The sequence below is a fragment of the Astatotilapia calliptera genome, chromosome 5, assembly GCF_900246225.1.
Source record: "Astatotilapia calliptera chromosome 5, fAstCal1.2, whole genome shotgun sequence".
NCBI classification, from domain to species: domain Eukaryota; kingdom Metazoa; phylum Chordata; class Actinopteri; order Cichliformes; family Cichlidae; genus Astatotilapia; species Astatotilapia calliptera.
The window spans coordinates 19084220-19108472 of record NC_039306.1 but is presented as its reverse complement, the minus strand read 5'-3'; the positions used below and the strand labels follow the sequence as shown (position 1 = coordinate 19108472).

The window sequence follows — 24253 nt, the reverse complement described above, 5'->3', positions numbered from 1 at the left end:
ACCAAGAAGAGCTCCCACATCACCTTAAACAGAACATGAAGGAGACAGTGGAAGTTTCAGTTTGGAAAGATTTTTCTTTTAGTGTAATTAATATAATGTTCACTACAGCATGTCTATGCGTGTCCAGATGGGTGAAATACCTGCTCAGCTGTCAGTCTCTATGCATGACCTGCACACCTGAGTTCCCCCTCCTCTTCCTGGGAAAAAAAGGTCCCGTTGCTGGGTACTGATTGAGTGGAGGTAATAAATATTTAGTTGGGTAGTGTTACAACATCATGGCATGGCTGTGCTCCTCCAGTAGTGACTGAATCATCTGAATGTGAGAAAAAAAAAAATACAAAGATATATAAAGATAAAAATATAAATCTGACAAACATGCTGAGATTTTTACAAAACACCACAGACTCCGCTGGCAAAGAAGTAAAATTAAGAAAGTCTTAAATATTTCTCACCCCTCAAAACAACATTAGAGCTTTGGTTGTCACAGCAAGGATTATGCCCAAATGCCCTCCTCGTCATCCTGTCGTTGGCAGCGTTATGCATGAGGAGAAGAAAGCAGCAGAAGCTGTTATGTTGCTTTTATTCAAAGCAGCATTGAGAACTGGAGGGACTGAAACTGTGTCTTATTTATTGAGACCAACATCTGGTGACTGGAGCGATGTCAGCGGTTAATTCTTTGTTCGCTTAATGTCACAACTATTTCTCTACAACAGAATTTTAACATTGCATCTATTGTCCAACTACTGTGCTACTGTGTATTTGACAGTCTGTCAAAGCAAACTTCTAACCATCATGGCTGAGATTATCACAGATATCTGTGTCACATGCAAGTACAGTATGTAGCTTGTGGCATTTGTTGGTCACAGTTATTAGATTAACTGAGTTTTAAGACATTTTTACTTTTCCATATCAAAAAGACGTCAGTGCTGACCTTTGAAACATGTTGTAAATAGCATTTAATAACAGAGATAACATGTGTGATCTTACCTGGTCTGGGGAAGGGCGATGACCAGCATGCGGGGGTCCTCGGGCTGGTCCCCCGCGATGGTGGGGCGACGGGTGACGTGGATGTTGGGCATGGTGAGGGTGTTGGGGATGCTGAGGGTGCTGGGGGTGCTGGGGGTGCTGAGGGTGTGGATGTTGGGGGTGTGGCCCCTGTTGCGGAGGTCCGTGTGGGTGCTGAGGGTGAGGGTGCTGCGGAGGCAGATGCCCATGTGGGTGCTGCTGAGAATGCTGGGGGTGCTGTTGGTGAGGGTGCTGGGGCTGTGGAGGGCGTGGGTGCTGTTGGTGCTGGGGAGGTGGCTGAGGGTGCTGAGGATGTTGCTGGTGAGGAGGGTGAGGGTACTGCATCTGTGGCTGCTGTGGGTGTGGGTGTTGCTGGGATGCCTGTGGGTGCTGTGGGTGTTGCAGGTGCTGTGGGTGCTGTTGGTGTTGCGGATGTTGCGGGTGCGGGGCGTGTGGATATGGAGTCTGTTGAGGGTGGGGAGCGTGGGAATACTGGGGCTGGGGCTGAGGTGGAGCATGTGGGGGCTGAGACTGGGGGTGGTGAGGAGCATGTGGATGATATTGCTCGTCTTCATAGTTGTCGGCTATCAGCTTCATTCTGCTTTGTGTCTGTAGGAGGAGGGCAGAGGTCAGTGCATGACGCTCTGCAGTTGGCAGAAGTGAGGAGACTGCACACTTGCAGTACATGGCAGCAACTTGTCAGTAACAAAGTAACTGTCGCTGTCCTAATTCATAACATAAAAATCAGGTTGTATTAAATAAGGCTTAAAACTACTGATTAAGATGAGCAACAACCCTCACCTCCTACTGGCAGTTAGAAAGAATGTATAACTCTTAGACACATTTACAATGGCTTTAGGCCCAGAGGCTTCCTCCATTCTTTATATACCGTCTGTGGTTAAACTACAGTACGATTCCAGGTGACCATCCACTGTTCAAGGATCAGTTTATGTGCTTCCAAGGTGACATAAGACAAAAACTAGAGACAGAAAAGTGGCCAGATTGCCTCTGCCAGAATTTTACGTGTGTAAATCATACTAGAGCTGTACGCTTTAAAATTTGAGTTAGCTTAAAATAAAAATAAAAATAAAAAAACGGAATATTTGAGACTGCTGCAAAACTGAAGTCTTGGAGGCACAGACTTCTTATTCAACTCTGATGTTTACGGCCACAAATTATTTGCAAATTGAGATGATAATGACATCACTTCATTTTAGTACTAGTCTGGAATTAACAAAGACTTAAGAAATAAAAGCAGAAAAATGACTCTGAACTTGCAAAGTGGTCATGCAGTGATAACCTTGTAGAAAATTGTTTAGCTGACTTGTACAGCTACATTTTTTATTTTGGCAACAAGCATCGGCAGAGAGAAATTTCCTTGGAAGTATGCTGCAGTACTAACATGTTGTTTGAGCTGGTGCATCAGTTTGTCCCGCTCCCTCTTGAGGGCTAGCACCTCCTCCTGGGTCTTCTTTTTATTCGAGGCAGACAGTTCCAGCAGTGCAATATTAGCATCTTTCTCACTAATTGCTGCCAGCAGAGCTTGTTGTCTGAAAGAAAAACAACATAAAACACTACAGTAGTATCTCCAGAAAGATTTAGCTATCAGATAGAAGGCCTCACATTTGACTCTAGAATACTTTGATATACAGAGGTACTCATGATCGACTCAGTGATTACAAGGTGCTCAGACCCTGCGACTGAAAAACAAGCCAAAATCATCACCCCACCAACACTGTGCTTTAACAGGGTATGAGGTGTTTGTACTGATATGTTGTGTTTGGTTTTTGTCAAACTTTGTGCTAATTATTATTATCAAACATCGCCACATTGATCTCATTTGTCCAGGACAGTTTTTTCTTAAGATGCACTTTTACGATGTGTGCTACCATGTTCTTCTGGCTCTCCCATACAAGCCAAACTGTCATGAACTTCAACATTTAACAAGCTAACCAAGGCATGTAGAGTCTGAGATTTTGTGTTTTTTTCTGCAATTTCTCTGGACATTATCTGGCCTCAGGGTGAATGTGCAGCACATATTGACTTTTGGGTAGATTTAAGGAGCTTGGGAAGAAAAATTATTGGACTATTTTAAGTTTCTTGAAGAGGTTTCACTTCAGAGAAGCTTCTTCAGTTCTAAGACCAAATGGTGGAGAGCCCCAGGTATTCCCTAGTGGGAGTTGTCCCTTTAAAAAAAACTGGGACTCTCCACCATTTGGTCTTAGAACTGAAGCTTCCTGGATGAGAAGTGAAACCTCTTCAAGAAACTTAGATTACAATGACCTGGATGACTGAGAACCTACACAGACATTTTGGGTAGATTGGCTACTGTTTTGAATATCAGTGTGACCATCGTGGTGGATTTCAGATTACTTTTTGTTCTGATAATGAAATCAAATTTCAATTTAGCAGTGCTATGTCGGCTGTCTTCTCATAAAGACGGTGGGGAAGGACAAAAACAAATGAACTGGATTACATTTTGAGAAAAGAAATTAATCCAAGGCTTAATTACAAGAACATTTTTTAAAAAAGGAGGTTGAAAATGTAGACCGCCAATCTGATTTTTGCTAACAGCAAATCTCAGAAAACACTAACTTCATTTCAAGGATCTCCTCCAGCTGTTTCCTGCGTTCTTGTCTCATGTTGGTGAGGTGAGTGTCCCTCTCCTGTAAAGACTGCTGTGTGGAGGAGAGACGCTGCTTGGTGGCATCCAGCTCTTGCCTCGTCCTTTCTAGCGTGTTCATTAGCTCCTCCAACTGACGTTTGGGAAAACAAGGACATATATCTCATTAGGTAATTATTAAACTGTGTATCATCAGGGGTAAATTTTTTTTTTATTAGGGTACATCACCTTCAAGTGGTGACCACCATCTATGGAGCTGTCCTTACGAGGGTCCTGTCCCAAGCCTTTCTTGTCACCTTGCAGCCCCAGTTTGATGTTTGAACCCTTTTTAGCTTGATCTTTACCCCCTTGTCTGCAAAACCACAAAATTTGTGCATTTCCATTAAAAGTCAGTAGAGTTATATGAAAAATATGTAGACTTATGAAATGGGTGCATTTTATACCCAAAACCACAACAAAAATGTGAAACACAAAACAAGCAAAGCCAGTACAGCAATGGGCGATCATGTCAAGTGCATTTTGAATGTATTCAGTTTCAAAATAGTACCGCTTATGAGATCACCAGGACAACAACAAAACATGAGCATCACAGATGTAGCGATAGCTTCATGTTAATTGCATTGCTGAGATAAATCACAGGTTTAAGCACCAGTGTTAGGATGGAGTTAGGAAGAAATGGGGATGTAATGGGAGCAGGGTCATTACTTACCTGGGAGCTAGACTGCAGATGGGGAAAGGAAAAGGCAGAAGACAAGGGGTTGATGGAACGAGTGAAGTAGACATTGGAAGCAGGAAATAAGAGAACACACAGGAAAGTAAAAAACAAACAAAACAGACACATTAGAACCAGAACATAAAGAAACAATCACAAGAAAAAAGTACAGTGAACCCAGAGGAGATCACGCTGTGTTCATTGCTCATCCAACAACATGGAAAATTACAAACACGCCTGTGGCAGTCACTGCTCTGCAGCCTGACACAGCTAATGCAGGATGCACCTTCTCTGAAAACAAGGGCCCATGTGCATCTTCTGCCAAGCCTGGAAGTGGCAGACATGCATTTAGTCAGGCAAAAGTTAGCCGGGCAAAAATAAGAGGAGAGGACAGGTTGGAGAGTCGAGCAAAAGGAGAGGAAGCCAACGGTGGTTTGATCAAGTGGGCAAGAAGGGAGCTAGTGGGAGAATCAGTTATGGATGCAGGGTTGTTCAGACAGAAAAGACCTGACTGAACTGACACACTTCAGGACTGAGGGCTCAGTCCAGACCCTACCTACTACAGCACCCCACACTGAGCGCGTGTAGACGTGGAGCACAGCAGCTCTATTCATGCAGGCCACTAGGGCTGATCTTTTCCTTTAGTATCTCGTAGAGCAAGCTAGGCAGGGCACGTGGGGGCAGGTTGGGATGGAAAGCAGGAAGAAGGGGGCACTAGAAAATAGGGTCTGTTAGGTGGTGTTAATGGGATATGAGGGTGCAAGGGTGGCTGGGTCACAGAGGGTGACTTGGGGTGAGGCGAGCAGATGGGTGGCTGGAATGAGAAGGGGAAGCGTGCTCGTGGCAACAGCAAACATTAGCTGAGGGCAGACACTTATACAATAAGCTACTACAAACAACCAACGCCACAAAAAGACACAAAAGGGTGTATATTTGTGTGTCTTAAAGTGTGTTAGCAGGAAGCTATTTCCACAAGAACACAAGGAAGTATAGCAAGTTCAAATAAAATGTAAAAAAAGTAAAGAAGTCAAAGCAAGTGGGTAAATCACACCAAGTTCTATAGATAAAGGTGCTGATGCGTGCATTATTTGCAGTATTATTAGTATTAAAACATTTACAGTATATACAATGCGTTTTTAGTTAGGGTTACAAATTACAAAACATTTGCTTATAAAACTGCAATTTTTATATTGACAGTTTGCTGCAACACCGGTGTGACTGAATTTACTGTGTGACTTTACCAAGCATCACCACAGAAACACGCCAAAACAGTAAAAAATGAGTGTAGCATGTGGTGCAAATAAATGGCAAGCAATATATGCCTATCTGGACATATATTCACAACATTATGACCTGATGATTTGCATTTATATGAAGTACAACCCTTAATCTTTAAGGTTTGAACTTCATATTTGCTTAAAATTTCACATGGCTGTTTAATTTGCTGTGATTGCTCATGCAGCAAAATATTTGTGGACTTTTTTCCCACTTTACATCATCAGTGCACAGATAAATGAGTTTTAATGATGACTGCTGCCCCCAAAATAAACATGCAACACAAACTCCTTCTCCCTTACACGTGTATACATGCACACGTGCACACACACACACACACACGCGCATAGAAAAGCTCCTTAAATGATCAAAAAGCAGTCACGGACACAGATGCAGACTAGAAAGCAAAAACATTCTAAAGAAATGAAATCAAAATGAATCCAGGGATCTTTGTATCATGTACGCGAATAAAATAATGGCACCACGGACTAAAAACAGACTGTGTAACTCTGATACAAAGATTTTTGAATCCTTCAAACAGCAGGCAGACCCAGGTACACAGGTGAAACCAGATGCAGTTGCGGCAGTCGCAGTCGGAGACTTTAACCACGCAGCCAAGCCTTAAGTGCCAGGGCAGAGCACTCACTTTCCCAGGAAATCCCACACCATGCCCCCTATCTGCTGGGGAGCAGTGGACACAGAAGGGAGCGGGTCAGGGGGAGCTCTGCCACCGGGACGAGGGGTGGGGCGGGGGGCGGGGGGGGGGGGGCTGGTGTCAAAACAGAGAAAGATTTGCAAGGGAGATGAAGAAAAGATTTTGAAAAATCAGAATCAGATTTCAGAACAGAAGAGAAGTAGGTTGAAAGTTGATTCATGGCCAGGGGTAAAGAGAGGGGCAGGTGAGCATGGTACAGAAGAGAGAGAGGGAAATGGGACGGAGAAAAGTGGGTAAAGATGGCAAAAAAAAGGACAAGAAGACGCAATTAATCAAACACCACTAACAAAGTATCACGACATTAATCCTATAATGATCTGAGAAGGGAGTATATAAGTGTCTTTAACACTAAGCAGTGGCAGGGGAGAAGGGCTGTGTGGTCCTCATGCAGATCAACCAATCCCTATGTTAGTCTCATCCGTCTGAATCCTGTCCAGGTAAAGGACGATGATCTCCTTCATTAGACAAACCAAAGTGCAAATAAACTTGCAGTACTGCTCCCAGGAGAGAACCAGAGAGGCCACCTGCTTTATTTCTGCACTCCATTAACTGGACTCAGATGACCTCTTCCGAAAGAGAAGTGGCTGAGTGGAGCATTGCTGATATTTATAAACAAAACCTAAACGTGTAAATCAAAACTGTGTGTACAGAGCACATTATCCAATACCATCGAGTGCAGTGCAGTATGAGAACATCACAACTGAACATAACATGGAAACACTATGAAAATGTGCACAGAGCCACATGGACATTTGCCCAGCATACACCGAACACAGAGAACTGTAAAGCTGACAAACAGATGCATCCAGATCAAGAATAGACTGCTCAGAGCTACTCAGCACAAACAGTGGCACACTGTATTGCTTATGGTAATACCATTAGAGAGTTGGGTAACCTAAATTACAAAATAAACTGATTTATCTGAAGATAAATGGGGTTTTGTTTGCGATATAGAGAGTAGCAGATTTAAAACCATCTCTTTATGCCGGGTTACTTGTTATGATGTGAAACAAGCCACAGCCACAACGTTTTGAGCATTTTGGCCTCGGCCATTTTTTTCTCTTTTCTTTTTTAGTAACATAAAGGGGGACTTCCACTTTTCACGTATAATTTTACTTCCAGCAGACCTGTTCTCTATTTGGGACGCTAATTTACAAAATTTATCTCATGTTGTATCTTATATGAGCTAAAACTAATAAAACAGACAATAAACTCATAAAGAAAATGTCATTTTCATGAGGCCCTTTTCTCATGCAGTCCTTTACAAATGGATTTCTTTTTGAATTGGCCAACAGAAAGAATGGTGATTTAAGAAACACCTTTATTAGTGTCCTAAACCTGTTACATCCATCTTTTCTATATACAGTCTATGATCATACATGAAATAAACACACCGTATGTATGTATTGATAAGTTTGTTTTTCCTTTTCTTTACTTGTTTTCTCCCATTTTTTGTGTTTTTATATTCCCTATATTTATATTGTATATAAATATATTGAAGCTAAGTAGAGAGCTAAAAAATAAACAAAGAATGGATGTATCAGGCATTTTCAGGCAAACATGTTAAATTACCTAAGAGGTTTGCTAAAATTGCAGGCAGGTATGCTAATTTTTATCTTCATAGATGTAACAATGGTCATAGAAAACAGAGTGTTTGTTAAAAGGGAAGCATTAAAGCAGTGCAGGCTAATATGCAGTCAGAATTAGTTACCTTTCCAACTCAGCAATTTTCTTGTCCTTATCATTCTTTTCGGTTTCCACCTCTCGCAGGATGTCCAGCAGTCTCTCCACCTCTGTCTGAGCCTTATTAGCTTCATCCTTGTAGTAGCTCACCTCCTTTTCCAGCAGTTTCACCCGGTCCACATACTCTGGGTTCCCTCTGGAGCCCGACTGCTGCTCCACTTCATGGGCTTTCTGCATCAACATGCCAAGAAAAGACAAATACAAACATGTACACGCCCAAAAACACACAGTTAACAAAAATAACAACCCAGTATCAACAAAAGTGTGAAGCGCAGAACGTTTTACTGTCAATGAAAGAGAGATACATACAGTACACTGTAGTCCATCAGTGACTTATATTATCTACGTCTCTTGCAGTGTCCCTGTACTTTCAAATGAATAAAGCCGAGGCAAATGTTGTGGATGAGGGCATCATTACTGGTACTGGCTCATTAGTTTTAACAAAGCTATTATTTAGCTCCAATTAAATGGTCCATTGAGACTCACTTCATGCACATGGAGTAGAATACAGGACTTCAGGATAGTCTGTGAGAGTTTTGTATGTCTGTGACAATAATAACAAATCATTATAGTTAAGCACTAAATTGATTCACTGGCTATCAAAATCAGAGGTCTAGTTTTTGGACAGCAAGGACATCTCTCCACTACAGTGGTACACAGCACCCTGGACAATACACAGCCACATATGTTAACACATATCGCAGAGTTACACAGAGCCATCCACCAAAACACTGCAGTGATCTTCAACCACGGCCGATACCTTCGCTAACAGCACCACACTGAGACAAAAGAGAAGCGTGGCAACACTGATACTGACAACTAGAGCTGGGCGATATGAGATTTTTTCATATCACGATATGTTTTTTTCATTTCAGGCGATAACGATATCTATCACGATATGAGCCAAATAACTATATTTGTAAGATTTAAATGTGCCGTTGCTCACAAGTAAAATGTGAAATAATCAGCAGCTTGTTTTTATTTAAATATTTATTTCCCATAATAAGTTCAACAGGGTAGATGTACTTAAGGAACATGAGACTTTTTCAGATAAATAAAGGCAAATATTGCAAACTACACAAAAGGCAGCCGCTAAAGCGTTTAAGTTTCAAAATAGAACAAACGAAACAGACTAAATTGTCAATTCCACTTAGAAACAAAATATTAATTCTAAAAATAAATCTTAGTTTGTTTTACAGAAGAACAGACAAAACTGACTAACTTTTGTCAATATCAAATAAACTGAGAACTAAAAGGAAATTCTCAATCTCTCCTTGTTGTATAGCTTAGCTTTTCAAACAGTTTTAACCGTTACTTTAGTCTGACATAGCCGAATGACGAATTAGCGCTTCCAGTCAGAGACTGAGGCTACGTCCACACGTACACGGGTATTTTTGAAAACGGAGATTTTCCATTTTCGTTTTAAAAAATAATCCCGTCCACACATAAAGGCAGAAATGAAGGAAAACGCTGCTATGAACATGCCAAAGCAGCAGGTGGCGCTAGATTCCTAACCGTGCAGAAATGTTGGCCAATCAGAAGTCTAGAAGCCTCGGTGGGAAAAAGTAAACAAAGCTGGGGCACAGAAGCAGAACCGAGTCGTATGTGTGGAGGGACAGTAACTGTGTGTATATGTAAGCATTTAAACACTGCAGAGAGTAGTAACAAAGTAACAGTAACAGTATTGTAGAAATCCATTTCACCGAAACAATAACGTGGCGCACAGTGTGACGCATGCACCAGTTTATTGTATTTCCAGACTTGCTTTCGGCACAATTTACAGTGCGCGCTACTCTATTTTTTGTCAGACTTGAAATAGCCGAAATACCTTCACACTACGGAATTTTTATGGCTCTTCTGTTCGACAATCTCTCCGGCATTGGAACCATCATTTGTTTTCTCTTCGGTCACGCTCGGTTGATTTTTCTAGTCGGCACACTCATTTCCTCCATTACCTGCTGGCTGCTTCCCAAACAAACACACGTGCGGCTTGGCACTTGTGCTGTACGTAACAAGTGACGCGACGTGACACTGCGGCTGTGATTGGTTCGGCTCTGCGCTACTTGATTTGGATTGGCTGGCCTTTTTTTTTTTTTTTTTTTTTTTTTTTTTTTTAAGAGGACAAGAGCGGCGAGGTCTATCGCGATAGCTTAATTTCTCTATCGAGTAAAAGTTATATCGCGATACATATCGTTATCGTTCTATCGCCCAGCTCTACTGACAACATGCACAAAGGTCGACCAAGTCATGCAAACCCAACGAAGCTGCACAGTCTTTGCAATTGTCAGTCCAAAGAATGAAGAAAGAGAAGCAAGGGTGACCAAGTAAATCTGTTCTAACTGTCATATTTTATGCATGAGGAACGATGCTAGAGTTTAGCTTAGAGGAGATATACATAATTTTATTTAAGACCCAATAATCCTAGTTGAAATTTATGAAAAATAACTACAACAGACAGTTATTGGACAACAAATTGCCCTCCATATGGCCCCTGCAAATATTGCAATGAACAGTATACTACAGAAGAGCATTTATAGGAGGCTATAGGAAGGAAGCACTTGATGATTTGAGGATTTTGCAGTTCAATTACTTTATTTATTTGAATGCATTCTGTGTTTTTATTCTGTTTTCCTTATCTATAACATTTGTTTAAGAACCTCTGAAATTGCCAAGATTCACAAAATACACAAAAGTGGATCAAGTTGGGGGGATGTCAATATTATAATTCACTGTCAAATAGTTTGATATTTTTTGAGGATTTTCACAGAGATGCTAAAACACACTGAACTGAAATTCTGTGCTAAAAATGTAATATTTAGACATAATTCAATGACAAATATGTATTAAAGAAAGGTTTGTTCACTCTGTTTGCCTCTTTTAATTTTTTTCACTGGTTATAAGTGCACCAAATATGAGGAAACTTGAATGCCATGTCCTGTGACTTCAATTGCATAAAGTCTCTGAAAGTCCAATGAAAAGTTTACTATTAATTTGTCATATTCCCCACATGAGCTTCTATGACAAAACACACGTGTGCTGCATTTGAGGTCAGTGTAACCTGTACAAGTCAGTGAATGTATGGGTTCCTGTTGCCACACAACTTCCCAGATGAGGCCTTAGTGACTAAAAACATTACCATTAAATTTAGCTATAGATACAAAATTTTACATAAATGTAAAATTTGTTACATTTAAATGTTTTTTTTGTGCTGTGGAAGAATATGACAGTTTATTAAGTATAACCACCGAAAAAACTATCTACAAAGCCAAAACTTAAAAAAACAACAACAACTTCACACATAGTTAAAGCTAATGCAGTCTAACAGTCCTGCAATTAATCCCAGGTGTGTCCTTACATGACACAGTGTAATGAGGCTATACTAAATCATAGGAAGACTTTTACATGTAAAATGTAATTACAACAAAGGGCAATAAACAGCTGTATAAAATTAACCCTCATAAAGACAGAATTTATTGCAAGATTGTTGTTTTAGTTTGAGCTACATATACTTAATAAAATGGCAGAAGAATCTATATTGAGCACGTTCCAGCAGACTAAGTAAGCCTTCGGTTCTACATATATGCAGCACCAGTTTCACCACATATCACAAACAGTTACAGGATGAGCACAGTGCACAGGACTCTGACTGCAGCTCATTATATCAGTACAGTGCAATGAACAACATGCATCCTGGGTGGGTGAAAGCAGGACCTGTGCTGGGGTTTGGCACGATCACCATCTAGCATATTTCAAGGAAGTTATCAGTGTCCTCATGCTTTCAATATGTGCCTCAGAGAGCTCAGGAGAGGGACTTACAGGAGTGTTCATGTGACTGAATAGCTGCTCAGCTTGCTACATTGCAAACAGAGGGTTTGAGGAAGGAACAGGAGGGAGACGGGGGAGTCCCGGGAGAGTAAATGTCAGGATTGAGTTTGAGCCAAAGAGAGAACAGCAGGATCAGACATGGTACAATACATGTTTGACAGATAAGTAACATAGTACACATGTTGTTAGGCTAACGGCAACACAACAGAGACAAACACAGAGGAAGAGATGATACAGCGATAGTCTCAAGAAGGAGAAGAAGAAGGCAAAGAGGGATATTTAATGACTGCCTGCTACTTGCAACACCCTTAAAAAGCATGGCTGCCTGTTACAGGAGACAAAGCACGATGGCAGCCATTAGCCTAATGAAGTGTGCTTTATATAAGGTCTGTTCACATTTCTTGTTCAGGTCCAAAGAAACAGCCTAATGAAGGATAACATGTTCTCAGAAGTGAGACCTCAGTATTCTTGTTTCTTTACTGCTACTTTAATTTTTAAATGGGACAGAGCTGTCTTCACTAAATAATCTGTGATCATACTTAATCTTCCCTCAATGACACAGGCCAAGATCAGACCAGCAGGAAAATATGAACAGAGAAAATACACTGCACGTTAATTTGGCCAATCATTTCTACAAAAGGAAAGTAGCCTTTTTTTCTTATGTCTGTAACTGCTTAACAGTCTCCACTGAAGTGGTCCCTGAATTCACAATGAGCTCATTCCTTTCTTCGCAGTGGACACTCAGCTCTGGCTTCTTATCTACAATTCAGTGCAATTAAAGAGAGACATTGCTGCAGTCTTCATTCAGAGTACAGAAGCTCTCTGCAATTCAGACAAAGAGACATCCATAGAAAATGTTGCCGTACTGACTGCTAAAATGGTCAGCTTTCATCCAGACATTTCTGAAATCATCAGCGGAAAGTCATCATTTATATATGACCTTCAGTAAGAGTAGCATTAGGCTCATTTTTAAGTTCTTTCTTCACAGTGGATCACTGATAGCAAAACAGTGTTAACCAGTGTTAAAGTCCAGAACATGGCTGCTGTCGAGCTGTTAAACACAGGTTTCCTGAGCACATGAAATTGCTTAACTTTATATAGAGATTGAATAGTACAATCAAAAGCTTAGCAGCAGCTCCAACATGAAACTTGCTGCGGTGTCGTTTTCCCAACACGTGCAAACTTGTATGAGTCTGTGTGGTGTAATGCTAGCTTTACTACACTGTTTGACCCCAATTCAGGATTTCCGACTTTTCCACCTTTACTTGATTTCCCTCTAACTGAAGCACAACAGATCTTTAAAACCAAAAAAACTGGATAATTAGGATTGGCTGCAAAAAGTAACTGTGTAAAAATGAGCATTAGATAAGCCGTCTTTTAATATAGATGGCTGTGGGAACCATAATCTGTAATTACTTCTTTCAAAACAACCTGCTGAAAAATTCTCTACAGGTTAAAAACTGTGAATTGCTCGTCTCTTAAAATCTAAATTAAAATTTTGCATTATAGTGTGCGAGGTGATTCGGTGGTGAGAGATGCACACCTACCTTCTGTAACTGTGTCTCCAACTTACTACATTCCTCTTTTTTCTGCTCAATTGCAATCTCCAGTGACTTGAGCTTTGAATCCTTCTTGAGGCCAGAGGATGCCAGGGATGATGCGTGTTCTTTCAGATCGATGAGACTGGACTGCAGGTGAGTAGTCAGGACAGACGGTTAGCAGCGCTTCAAACCAGGCAGGCCAGCAGAGTGCCAGCATGTGCAACAAAGTTACAGCACCTGAGGCGACTGCTTAAATGGCACCTAAAGCCCTACTGAAAGATAGTGTTTCAATATTTGCTGTGCATAAAAAAGGTGCATGCTCTGCAGCAAAGAGAAGGACACAGTCATGTGTACACAGCCCTGTAGCCTTATAGAGAAAATCTCTTTGCTCACTGACCTCCTTTTCTGTTAGTTCTATCTGCAGGCTGTTCACCTTCTCCTTCAATTCCTTGTTCTCTTTCTTATATGATTCCACTTCTTCCAGTCGTTCTCTGTCTTCTCTCTCCCTTTGGTCCTTCAAACGCTCAATAATCCTCTCCTAACACACAGAAGCACAAAGAATTAAAACTCTTCATATGACTGAACGGTTAAGAGTCTATATAAACATTAAACTGCTGAGATGTTCATTTAAGATTGTTCCAGCACAAATCAGAGATTTGTATCAGTTCATTCCTTTTAAAAAACAAATGTCTCTAGTTATGTGAAATTAATATCACACATGAAAAATACAGTTATTAAGAAATTAGACTAAAATTAAGCTAAAATGCTGAATCAAGCTAGATGCCGTGCCTGGAATTTTACCCCAGTGCTACTTTGTTATTTTTTCCTTGTATGTTTTTATAAGTAAAGATGTAATCATCAAAATCTGGTTACCTAAAAATTGAATAAAACACTAGTGCAGGAAAGAAATAATGATATCTAATGCAGCTAGAGGATTACATCAGCTATTTCCTCAATTATACATAAATCTATGAACTGTAATAGAGTTACTACTGATATTTGGTGAGGTTCCACGATTTTTAGGAGGATTAAGAAAAGTCAAACCCGATGGAGCTTTTTAAAGCACCATGATGGGCTTCACAAACAGCCTTAGTGCAGAGAAGGGCAGAGTCGCCCTGCTGCGACATGTGCCTTCATCTCTCTTCTTTGATATCAAGGAATGTAATAACAGAATGTAATAATAAATGTTTTATACTATTCACACTTCTTTCTGCACAAGTACAAATCTGATCTCGTCACAATTTCAGAAGTTCTGTACAATCACTCCACAGCAACTAGACGCAACTTGTAGTTGTTTAAAAAAAGAAGAAGAAGAAACAGAAAACAAGAATTTTTACTAACATGGTTCATTTAGAGGAAAGGTTTAACATATGTGGGAATTTCACCAGCTACCAGCTGACTAAGCTTAATATGAAGTCTGGAAATAAGAGGAAGCATTTCTGTTTGTGTCTCTTTAAATTCCCCTTATGAGGAACTCTAAAGTTCAAGTATCTATGACAACACCGAAGCTTACATTATTCTCTTTAAAGAGTGTAACTTTTACTAAATTAAATAAATAAATGTGTATTTATCTTCTCTTTTTCCTCACCCCCAGTCACAGCAGATAGCTTCTCTCTAATATTAGCGTACAATATAAAGCACTTTGAGGTGATTGTTGTTGAATTGGCACTATATAAATAAAATTGAATCGAACTGAATTTAATTGAACTGATGGCGAACATGCTCCTTTTCTACTCTGTGTGGCACTTGCAGTGTGTTCAAGTTTCACTAGAGCCCAGAGAGAAAATGTTGCAGACAAGTTGGAGCCACCCATACAAACGCTGGCAATGTGCCAATCTGCTAGTGACCAAAACAACCACAAGGAGGTTTTTGGTGCAGCATCCTCTTTGTGATCAGTATCACTTAGCGACAGCCAGCAACCATTTACCAGTCGGTCAGGGAATACAAGTTTGCTTAGGACCGTGTTACTGCGACCTAACAGAGATATAAAACGTCAGGAAAAAAGTTTGCTAATCTCAATTTCTTGTCGATAATGACGCTAATGTTTGGTCCTTGTGGTCTTCTTGAGAGCATACAAGAAAAAAAGAGGTCATTCACATCCTGGATTTTGAATGAATGATTGTCTGAAAAAGTCACCTGGAATTCCTTCCAGTATATACATCCTTTTGATGATATGATAGTAACTACAAACAGATAAAGTGTCACAGTTCAGACAGTGTTACGGGTTCTGTGGTATAAGGGTGGCGTGATCTACCTTCTCTGACAGCGCCTCTTCCAGGGTGGCCAGGGCAGTGTCTGTGTTACTGGAGTCGGTCTGCAGAGACTTGACCCTGTCCTTGAGGTTCCCCAGCTGCTTGTCTTTGTCCCGCAGCTGCTCCTGCAGGTTCTCAATCTGACTCAGAAAAATAAGAAAAAACAAGGAGCAAAACACACAATAAAAAGCACGATCTCCAAACCAGCGCAACATTTAAAGTCGGTATATCTGCCATTTTTTAAGTCTCTGAAGCTTAACACACTACATAAGCAACAATGTACAATGTGAGAAGAAATACATCAAAAACTATAAGACCTTTAAGTTTTGAAAAGCAGAACTTAATGTAAACCTGAATTTAAACCAAACTGCTATCTGAGCAGTGCAGGACTGAATTAAGGTATTTTATTTATGATAAGACAGGAGAAAACAATGATTCATAATTAATAAAAATGATGAAACAGATAAAAGTGCAAAGATGAGAGAGAGAGAGAGAGAGAGAGAGAGAGAGAGAGAGAGAGAGAGAGAGAGAGGGGGGGTGATCAGACACAAGAGAAGAAAAACAAAACGGGAGAGCAGGTCTGGGTGCGATATGGAGTAACACTCTGTGAGTATTTATAGCACACACAAATGAGAGCCAGTGAGGCAGAAATATCTTCTTGCTTGTCTTTCTGTGGGCATTTTCCCCTGAGAGCATGAGACTCTCTCACACTTCATGGACAGAGTAACCTCCCAGCTTTATATTTCCACAGAGCGACTGGTTTAGTCCAGGACACGGAAATGTGACGAAACAACCCACACAGTCGCTGTTCATTTCAAATTTGTGACTAAATCTGGAGTAATTAGACATGCCTCCACAATACAGTGTGTTGTAGACAAAAAAATAAACAATAACTCAAAAGCAGAGTAATGTGGGCAAGCCAAAATTGTGGCTAAAGTGTATTTCCTCCCTAATGTTTCTACATGGTGAGGTCTTCTTTCCTTCCATTCTCACCTTTTTCTGCAGGACATTAATCTTTCTTTCTTTGACCTCAAGCATGTCCTTCATGTCCCTGATTTCTCCGGCGAGAGTACCCTTCTCCTCCGTCAGGTCCTGCAGCTGCTTGGTTTTCTTGTTCAAGAAGGACTCTTTCTCCTCCAGACGTAGACGTAAAGCGTCAACCTAAAGCACATTAATACATGTCAGAGGAAGCACACAAAGTGGACTAATTATCCCAAGTGTACCATTATAGTTAAAAGCACTTTGATTTAATAACTTATAGTAACCCTAAAGTAAAAAAGGTGCTGGATGAGTATTTATTAGGGAAGTATTTTAATAATTCACCACAGTTATTTATTTATTACTGCAGATCTGTGATGTTTTCTGGTCTATGAGCTGTGACAGTACACTGGGCAACAGTTTTTCATTGGTAGTGACCTAGGTTGCACTTCACTTACTACCAAAGCTTTCAAAGCAAACACTCTGCTGATATGATTTGCTGTAATAAGCCTCGGGCCCAGGGCGAGCCTATTGTTTGCTCAGTTTGGCTAGGAGCTTGAGAATGTTTGTGAAGCGATGTATTGTTAAGTTAATTTATTGTACGTGTACAAATAAGTTGAGCTTGTTTTATTACCTCCGTTTGCAGGATGGCAGCACGTTGCTCCTTGGCAGTGAGAGACTCTTTGAGCACCTCGATATGCTGTTTGCAGTCTGAGTTCTGGTTGTTGAGGGTCTCTAGCTTCGTCTGCAGAGCCAGCAGTTCTGACTCTTTCTTTGACAACTCCTGCTTCAACTGGTCAATCTGTACATGAGAGGAAGCAGATCATTTTGACCCAACCGTTACGTGAGCAGTGTAACGATTTCACACTCACGAATGGGAACCGCGAGCTAGTCTGCACAGCTTTCGCACTATTTTCATCAACACGCTTCTCCCTCATTAAATATGCATTTGGGACTAACTCCCCTGCATTCATCATATATTATACATCATTTCTATTCATGATTGATGAAAAGAAGTCTAAAAATAGAAGAACAAAACTGTGGCTGGTCGCTTAATAAGGAGAGAAAACGTAAACACTCCAAAGACACGTACGCGTGAGCCCCAGAAAGTCACAGACACACACACCTTGACACTATCACAGGTTGTAGGTGGCTGTGCTTGAGTGTATGACTCTAACTCTGATATGCAAACACAACTTATCATCACGGACCGGTCGGAAAACAAGCAGCGGAAGTCAGTTCAACAAAAACAAAGCTTTCATTGTGGCTTATCTTATTTTAGACTTGTGTTTGTCTTGTGGCCACAGATTAATAAAGTGATGTACTTTTTATGTGTAATTAAGGAAGAAAAGTGTTTTCAAATGTTAAAGTATGCGTTTGCAAAGTTTGGATTTTTCCCCACTTTTGGCACGGAGCCTCTTTCAGATTTTTTGCCGACAGGGCACTTTGCTGTTCTCACTATGTGTTAAAGCAGCTCATTTATGTAACACAACATTTTTCAGTACTCTCTCTTCTGCACAGCTCTGTACCCTGAACATCATGCCTGCCATTTTATATTAAGCCATACTTTAACAGCATCAGATCTGCATGCACAGTGCAGTTAGTCTCTACCTTCGTCTTCATAAACTTAGAGTGGTTCTTGTAGACCTCCATCTGTTTGATTTCCTCTTCTCTGTCCTCTGTGTTCAGTAAGCCGTTTGCCTTCAGCATTTGAATCTCATCCTCCAGATCCCGAATGTTGCGTTCCAGAGAGGCAATTTTGGTGTCCTGCACACAAACACGCGGAGGAGACACACCTCAAAACCAGGACTGGCATGTCCAAAAGTTGCATGCTGCAAATAAATCTGAGCTAAAGAAAAGAGTCCAGGAAACAAATGGAGGGTAAAAGATTTAAAGAGAAATACAGACACAGAGACTGAAAGGGGGGGAGGAACTGAAAGATATAGTGAGATAAACCAAGAATGGAAAAAGCTCTTTGGTCTGACTGAGAGCAACTGCAGTATCTGTCGGTGAAATCAGAAGCGTTCTACTCAGCTCCGTGCGGCAGCTCGGAGGATTAATCACCATTGGGAAATATTGAGCGCACATCCAGTACGGCGAGATCAACCAGGACCGGAGAGAAATGCGCAGGGGGAAAGGAAGAAAAGTAACAAGCCGTAGCTTTTGCCGTAGATGCTTGCAGATCAATGCAGAATCCAGTCTCTAGACTGCGACTGTGAGTGCAGCTTTAGCTTCACGGCTTTTTAAATAAATAATACAACGTCTTTAAGATTAGCCATGGTCCATCTCCCTCTCCAGCAGAACATGGAGCAACCTTGTTGTTCTCTGTCTTTCTCTCTTTTTTTGTGTCCCTCCTTCTTTCCTCTTAGTGACTCTGAACTTATGAACTTATGGCCATTAGCAGGGGCAGTGATAGCCCGCTGCAGAGGAAGGTGGGAAATGTGATGAGGAATGATGAAGTACCAGACAAGGATCTGAGGGGTTAACGTCAATGTATGAGCACTGCACATTGTACATGCACTTCGCCCTGCTGCTGCACCTCAGCTCAGTCTCTGTGTTACGAGACGAACATCAATGAACTAACACTGCTGCAATCGAGACAAGACATCGTACCTTTAAAGAAGAGTGATTTTATTCCATCCACATGTAATCACTGGTACATCGACCTGGTCAGTAAATCTTGCTCTTTATTTCCCTTTCCCTGCCTCTGTATGCCTCTCTGTCTCTCTATCTCCCTGCATACTGGCCTCTCACTGTCATAAACAACCACACCTGTTTCCATGGCAGCAGCAGGCAGGCTATATACCGTGCACTGTCTCTGGTGAGTGAGGAGGAGAGGGTGGGAGGGATGTAGGGGAAGAGAGGGAGGGAGGATTATTCGTGCTTCCATCAGCATCAACACAGCAGTGGGAGAGAGGAGAGGGGGAGAGATGCAGGGTCTTCCTGCACAGCACAGGAGGAGAAAGGAGGCGGGACTTCCCCGCGCGCCGTATGAAAATCAACAGGATCCTAGAGCTTGCACATCACATGACTAGGCTGGGGCCTGCTCGGCACGGATCCAGCCGAGTGAGAGGGGCTGTGTCAGCTCAGCGATGATGTCATGATTTATTTTGAGGAAGTGATGTCAGGCCTCTGCAGTGAGGCTGGTGGTGTCTACAGTGGTTCATTGAATGAGCCTGATATCGCTAGTGTCACATCCAGCTGCTGTACAACATGCTTGTGTAAAGAGGGTGGGGTCCTTCATCCTAAAAGATTCTCCATATGGTATGTTTTGTGGAATTATTTACAATCCAAGATGCTTCTTGCTATCCTTTTATACACTTTTTTTTGCTATATTTCAGCTCAGTAGTTTTTCCTCAGTTCAGAAACCTTGAATGAAAATTTTAAAACAATGCTTTGGAGTCACAATACTCCCCTGCAAAAAAATGAAGCTGAAATGATAGAGCTGGAGTCTGGGATGTTTGCAAACAATCTGTCATGCAGAATAGAAAACATCTTGTCATGAAACTGGTGTGGCGTGTTACTGTCTGGGGTAGCTGGCCATCTGTCAAGCAAGCCACAACAGCTGAAATGTTAAACAGTAATATTGACTCTTGTTTATGTTTGCACAACTGCTTTGTGAGCAGTACGTGTGTGTGTGTGTGTTTGCTAGAGTGTGTCAGTGTGTTGATGATTGACTCAGCTGCCGACGATCACAATCACAACAATAGATTTGCCGGAACAGGTTTCCATTTAGACATGCAGTGGCAAACATGCTACAGCTGTGAATGTCAGTCAGTTAGGTAAATACAAAAATAACATCTGGCTTTAAACAGAAGCAGTGAAGCGTAGTTGATGATGGGCCCTGCTGTATGTGTTTATGCGCAGGCTGTATAGGAGTCTTACTTTCATCTCTATAATGGTCTGCAGGGCCTTAGTTTTACTTGGGTCCTGATGCAGTTGATTTCTTCTGTGCAGTTCCTTAAAAAAAAGACAACAATTTGTAGCAGCGGTACAGCAAAACCGATCGTGGTCTCCAATGAATAGCTAGATTATTAAAATTTCAAAAGCTCACCTCACAATGCATAAAAGCTTTATGCTTACACATGCAAAATATTTCATGCAACTGCTCTTCAGTTCTTTTACTTCATACATTACATAATTGTTATGATGCAGGGATAAGCAGCAGAGAAGAGAATATTGATTTTGTGACATGCTGCACTGCCATCTAGTGACAACAAAACAAAAGAACAGTTTTTTTTTTTTACTCTAAAGCAGTGAATGCAATGACTTAACATCATCATCTTAACCCTCGACATATACTACCTCTCGCAAATGGATGTTTTCCTTCTCCTTTTGATCCAGAATGACCTCCAGGTGTCCCAGTTGCGCCTCTGCTTCTGCAATGCGCCGGGCTCGTTCTTGCTCCTCCTCCTCGGTCGCCCTGCCCGGGCCCGGGGGCAGCCCTTTGCTCTGTAGCATCTCAAGCAACTTCTTAATTGACTCATCTCTGGCACCCAGGGTTTGTTTCTGGGTCTCAATCCTCAGTTCCATCTCCTCTAGGGTCTTTCTCAGCAGGAAGAGCTCCTTGGCCTGTCTGTCATGTTCAGCCTGCAGCCGCCGGAAGTTCTCTTCTGTCAGCTCAATGGTGGTGAAATGCTCAGACCCAGAGCGGTTACCACTCTCCTGCTGCAGCAGGTGGTTGAGGTCTCGCTGTGTGCGCAATTCATCCTGCAGAGCTTGGATGGTCATCTGAAGATGCTACAAACACACACACATATACAAACACACACAGAGGCTTACCAATTATTGAAACTATTTTTAGGTATAGCTCATAACCGAACATTACGTAATAACACTACACATGGGGATGAACAAACAATCCCACAGCAGGTCGATCATGGGGAACACATGACTTACCTTGGCACGCTTTTAGATTTTAGGTTTATTTGTTGAAAAAGTGTGAAGCACGGATCTAATTTAAGTCCTGACTGCATAGATTTACAGTTGTTGGAGAAAATATCTTTAAAAAGAATTCACAGCTTCCAAATATAAATTTATTAGTCTGTAAAGGGCTTTATTATACACAGAAACACCCTGGTGCTCTCACAGGTCTGACTTTCACACTGAGAAAGCAGGGACCAAGTGCATGTACAATAACATGCACATTCAACTTTATGTAAACTGGTACATATAAGTGAAGAAAGTGTGCAGATGAACAAAAAAAAAAAAACTGAACACCCTGAAATTTAATTTAATTCTAAATCTAAATGATCATAATCATCTGTATTCATCAAACATAAAGTGAAATATTCCAAGCCTTTTTTGTTTTAAATTTGATTATTATCCCCTCCTTGAATCGCTACCTTATCGTGGTGGAGGGGTTTGTTTGTCCCAGGGATCCCAGGGGCTATGTTGTCCGGGGGCTTTTGCCCCCTGGTAGGGTCTCCCATGGAAAATTGGTCCTGAGTGAGGGACCAGACAAAGAGCGATTCAGAAAACCCTTATGAGGAAAGCATTGAGGGAACAGTTTACCCTGCCCGGGGTAAGGGTTACCGGGGCCCCGCCCTGGAGCCAGGCCCGGGGAGGGTGCCTGAGGGTGAGTGTCTGGTGTCCAGGCCTTAGTCCATGGGGCCCGGTCGGGCACAGCCCGAAAAGGGGAAATGGGCCCATCCTCACGTAGGCCCACCACTTCGGGGGAATTGTGTGCCGGGCAGCAGCCAGGAGTGGAGGCCCTGGCGCACTGATCCCCGGCTACCAAGACTGGCAACTGGGACAAGGAATGTCACCTCTCTGGTGGGGAAGGAGCCTGAGTTAGTGCGTGAGGTTGAGAGGTACCAGCTAGATATAGTCAGGCTCACCTCTACGCATGGCTTGGGCTCTGGAACCAGTCTCCTGGAGAGGGGCTGGACTCTGTCTCAGTTTGGAGTTGCCCCTGGTGAGAGGCGGCGGGCTGGGGTGGGTATTCTAATATCCCCTCGGCTTGCTGCCTGTACGCTGGGATTCTTCCCAGTGGATGAGAGGGTTTGTTCCCTGCGCCTTAGGGTCGGGGAACGGGTCCTGACTGTCATCTGCGTTTATGCGCTGAGTGGCAGTTCAGAGTACCCAGCCTTCTTAGAGTCCCTGGGTGGGGTGCTGGAGGGTGCTCCACCTGGAGACTCTGTTGTCCTGCTGGGAGACTTCAATGCTCACGTGGGTAACAACAGTGATACCTGGAGGGGCGTGATCGGGAGGGATGGCCTCCCTGATCTGAACACGAGCGGTGTTTTGTTATTGGACTTCTGCACAAATCACAGTTTGGCCATACAAACACTTTGTTCAAACATAAGAGTGTCCATAAGTGCACGTGGCACCAGGACGCTCTAGGCCGCAGGTCGATGATCGATTTTGTAATTGTATCACCAGACCTGCGACCATATGTTCTGGACACTCGGGTAAAGAGAGGGGCTGAGCTGTCAACTGATCACCACCTGGTGGTGAGTTGGATCAGGTGGCGGGGGAGGACGCTGGACAGACCCGGTGCACCTAAACGCGTAGTGAGGGTGTTCTGGCAACGCCTAGCAGAGGCCCCAGTGCGTGAGATCTTCAACGCACACCTCCGGCAGAGCTTCAACAGCATTCTGAGGGAGACTGGGGACATTGAGTCCAAATGGACCATGTTCAGCATCTCCATTCCCGAAGCTGCTGCATTGAGCTGTGGCCGCAAGGTGGTTGGTGCCTGTCGTGGTGGTAACCTCCGAACCAAATGGTGGACACCAGAGGTGAAGGGAGCCACCAGGCTGAAGAAGGAGTCCTATCGGGCTTGGCTAGCCTGTGGGACTTCGGAGGTAGCCGACAGGTACCGACAGGCCAAGCGGAATGCGGCTCGGGCAGTGGCTGATGCAAAAACTCAGGTGTGGGAGGAGTTCGGAGAGGCCATGGAAAAAGACTTTCGGACTGTCTCGAAGAGATTCTGGCAAACCGTCTCAGGAGGGGAGAGCGGTGCTCTACCTGCACTGTGTATAGTGCTGGTGGAGCGCTGCTGACTTCGACTGAGAAAATTGTCGGGCAGTGGAAGGAATACTTCAAGGACCTCCTTAATCCCACTGACACATCTTCTGAGGAGGAAGCAGAGTCTGGCCACGAGCTGTGGGTAGTGACCGAAAGAACGAGATCGTGGATACAAGCGGAGGAAATGAGCTTCCTCCGAAGGGTGGCTGGCCTCTCCCTTAGAGATAGGGTGAGAAGTTCGGCCATCCGGGAGGGGCTCAGAGTAGAGCCGCTCCTTCTCCACATCGAAAGGAGCCAGTTGAGGTGGTTCGGGCATCTGACAAGGATGCCTCCTGGGCGCCTCCTGGGTGAGGTGTTCCGGCCATGTCGCACCGAGAGGACCCACGACACGCTGGAGAGATTATATCTCTCGGCTGGCCTGGGAACGCCTTGGTGTTCCCCCGGATAAGCTGGAGGAGGTGGCTGGGGAGAGGAAGGTCTGGGCTTCTCTGCTTAGGCTGCTGCCCCGCGACCCGGCCCCGGATAAGGCAGGAGAAGATGGATGGATGGATGGCTGGATGGATTTGATTTTTATGGTTTAAAACTCATGAAAATCAGAAGTCCAGTAAACTATTA

At 42.7% G+C, this 24253-nt stretch overlaps 1 protein-coding gene across 7 annotated transcripts in view; it reads right to left on the bottom strand.

The window, feature by feature from the left end:
- Positions 1-246: 246 nt before the first annotated feature.
- erc2 (ELKS/RAB6-interacting/CAST family member 2) overlaps positions 247-24253 on the bottom strand; it is a 46083-nt gene continuing 22076 nt past the window's right edge. For 2 of the 7 annotated variants that reach the window (XM_026167804.1, XM_026167806.1), the window contains 18 exons: positions 20975-21409; positions 20555-20629; positions 18281-18436; positions 17304-17471; positions 16685-16852; positions 15694-15831; positions 13837-13977; positions 13446-13586; positions 11890-11925; positions 8042-8244; positions 6262-6384; positions 4338-4349; positions 3857-3980; positions 3601-3761; positions 2408-2555; positions 988-1614; positions 453-520; positions 247-313 (listed from right to left, as the gene is read on the bottom strand). In XM_026167804.1, coding sequence (XP_026023589.1) covers positions 494-520; positions 988-1614; positions 2408-2555; positions 3601-3761; positions 3857-3980; positions 4338-4349; positions 6262-6384; positions 8042-8244; positions 11890-11925; positions 13446-13586; positions 13837-13977; positions 15694-15831; positions 16685-16852; positions 17304-17471; positions 18281-18436; positions 20555-20629; positions 20975-21409 — 2883 coding nt within the window. In that variant the 3' untranslated portion in view covers positions 247-313; positions 453-493. The remainder of the gene's footprint in view (positions 314-452; positions 521-987; positions 1615-2407; positions 2556-3600; positions 3762-3856; positions 3981-4337; positions 4350-6261; positions 6385-8041; positions 8245-11889; positions 11926-13445; positions 13587-13836; positions 13978-15693; positions 15832-16684; positions 16853-17303; positions 17472-18280; positions 18437-20554; positions 20630-20974; positions 21410-24253) is intronic. The other 5 variants (XM_026167807.1, XM_026167809.1, XM_026167805.1 and 2 more) reach the window with 4 other exon arrangements.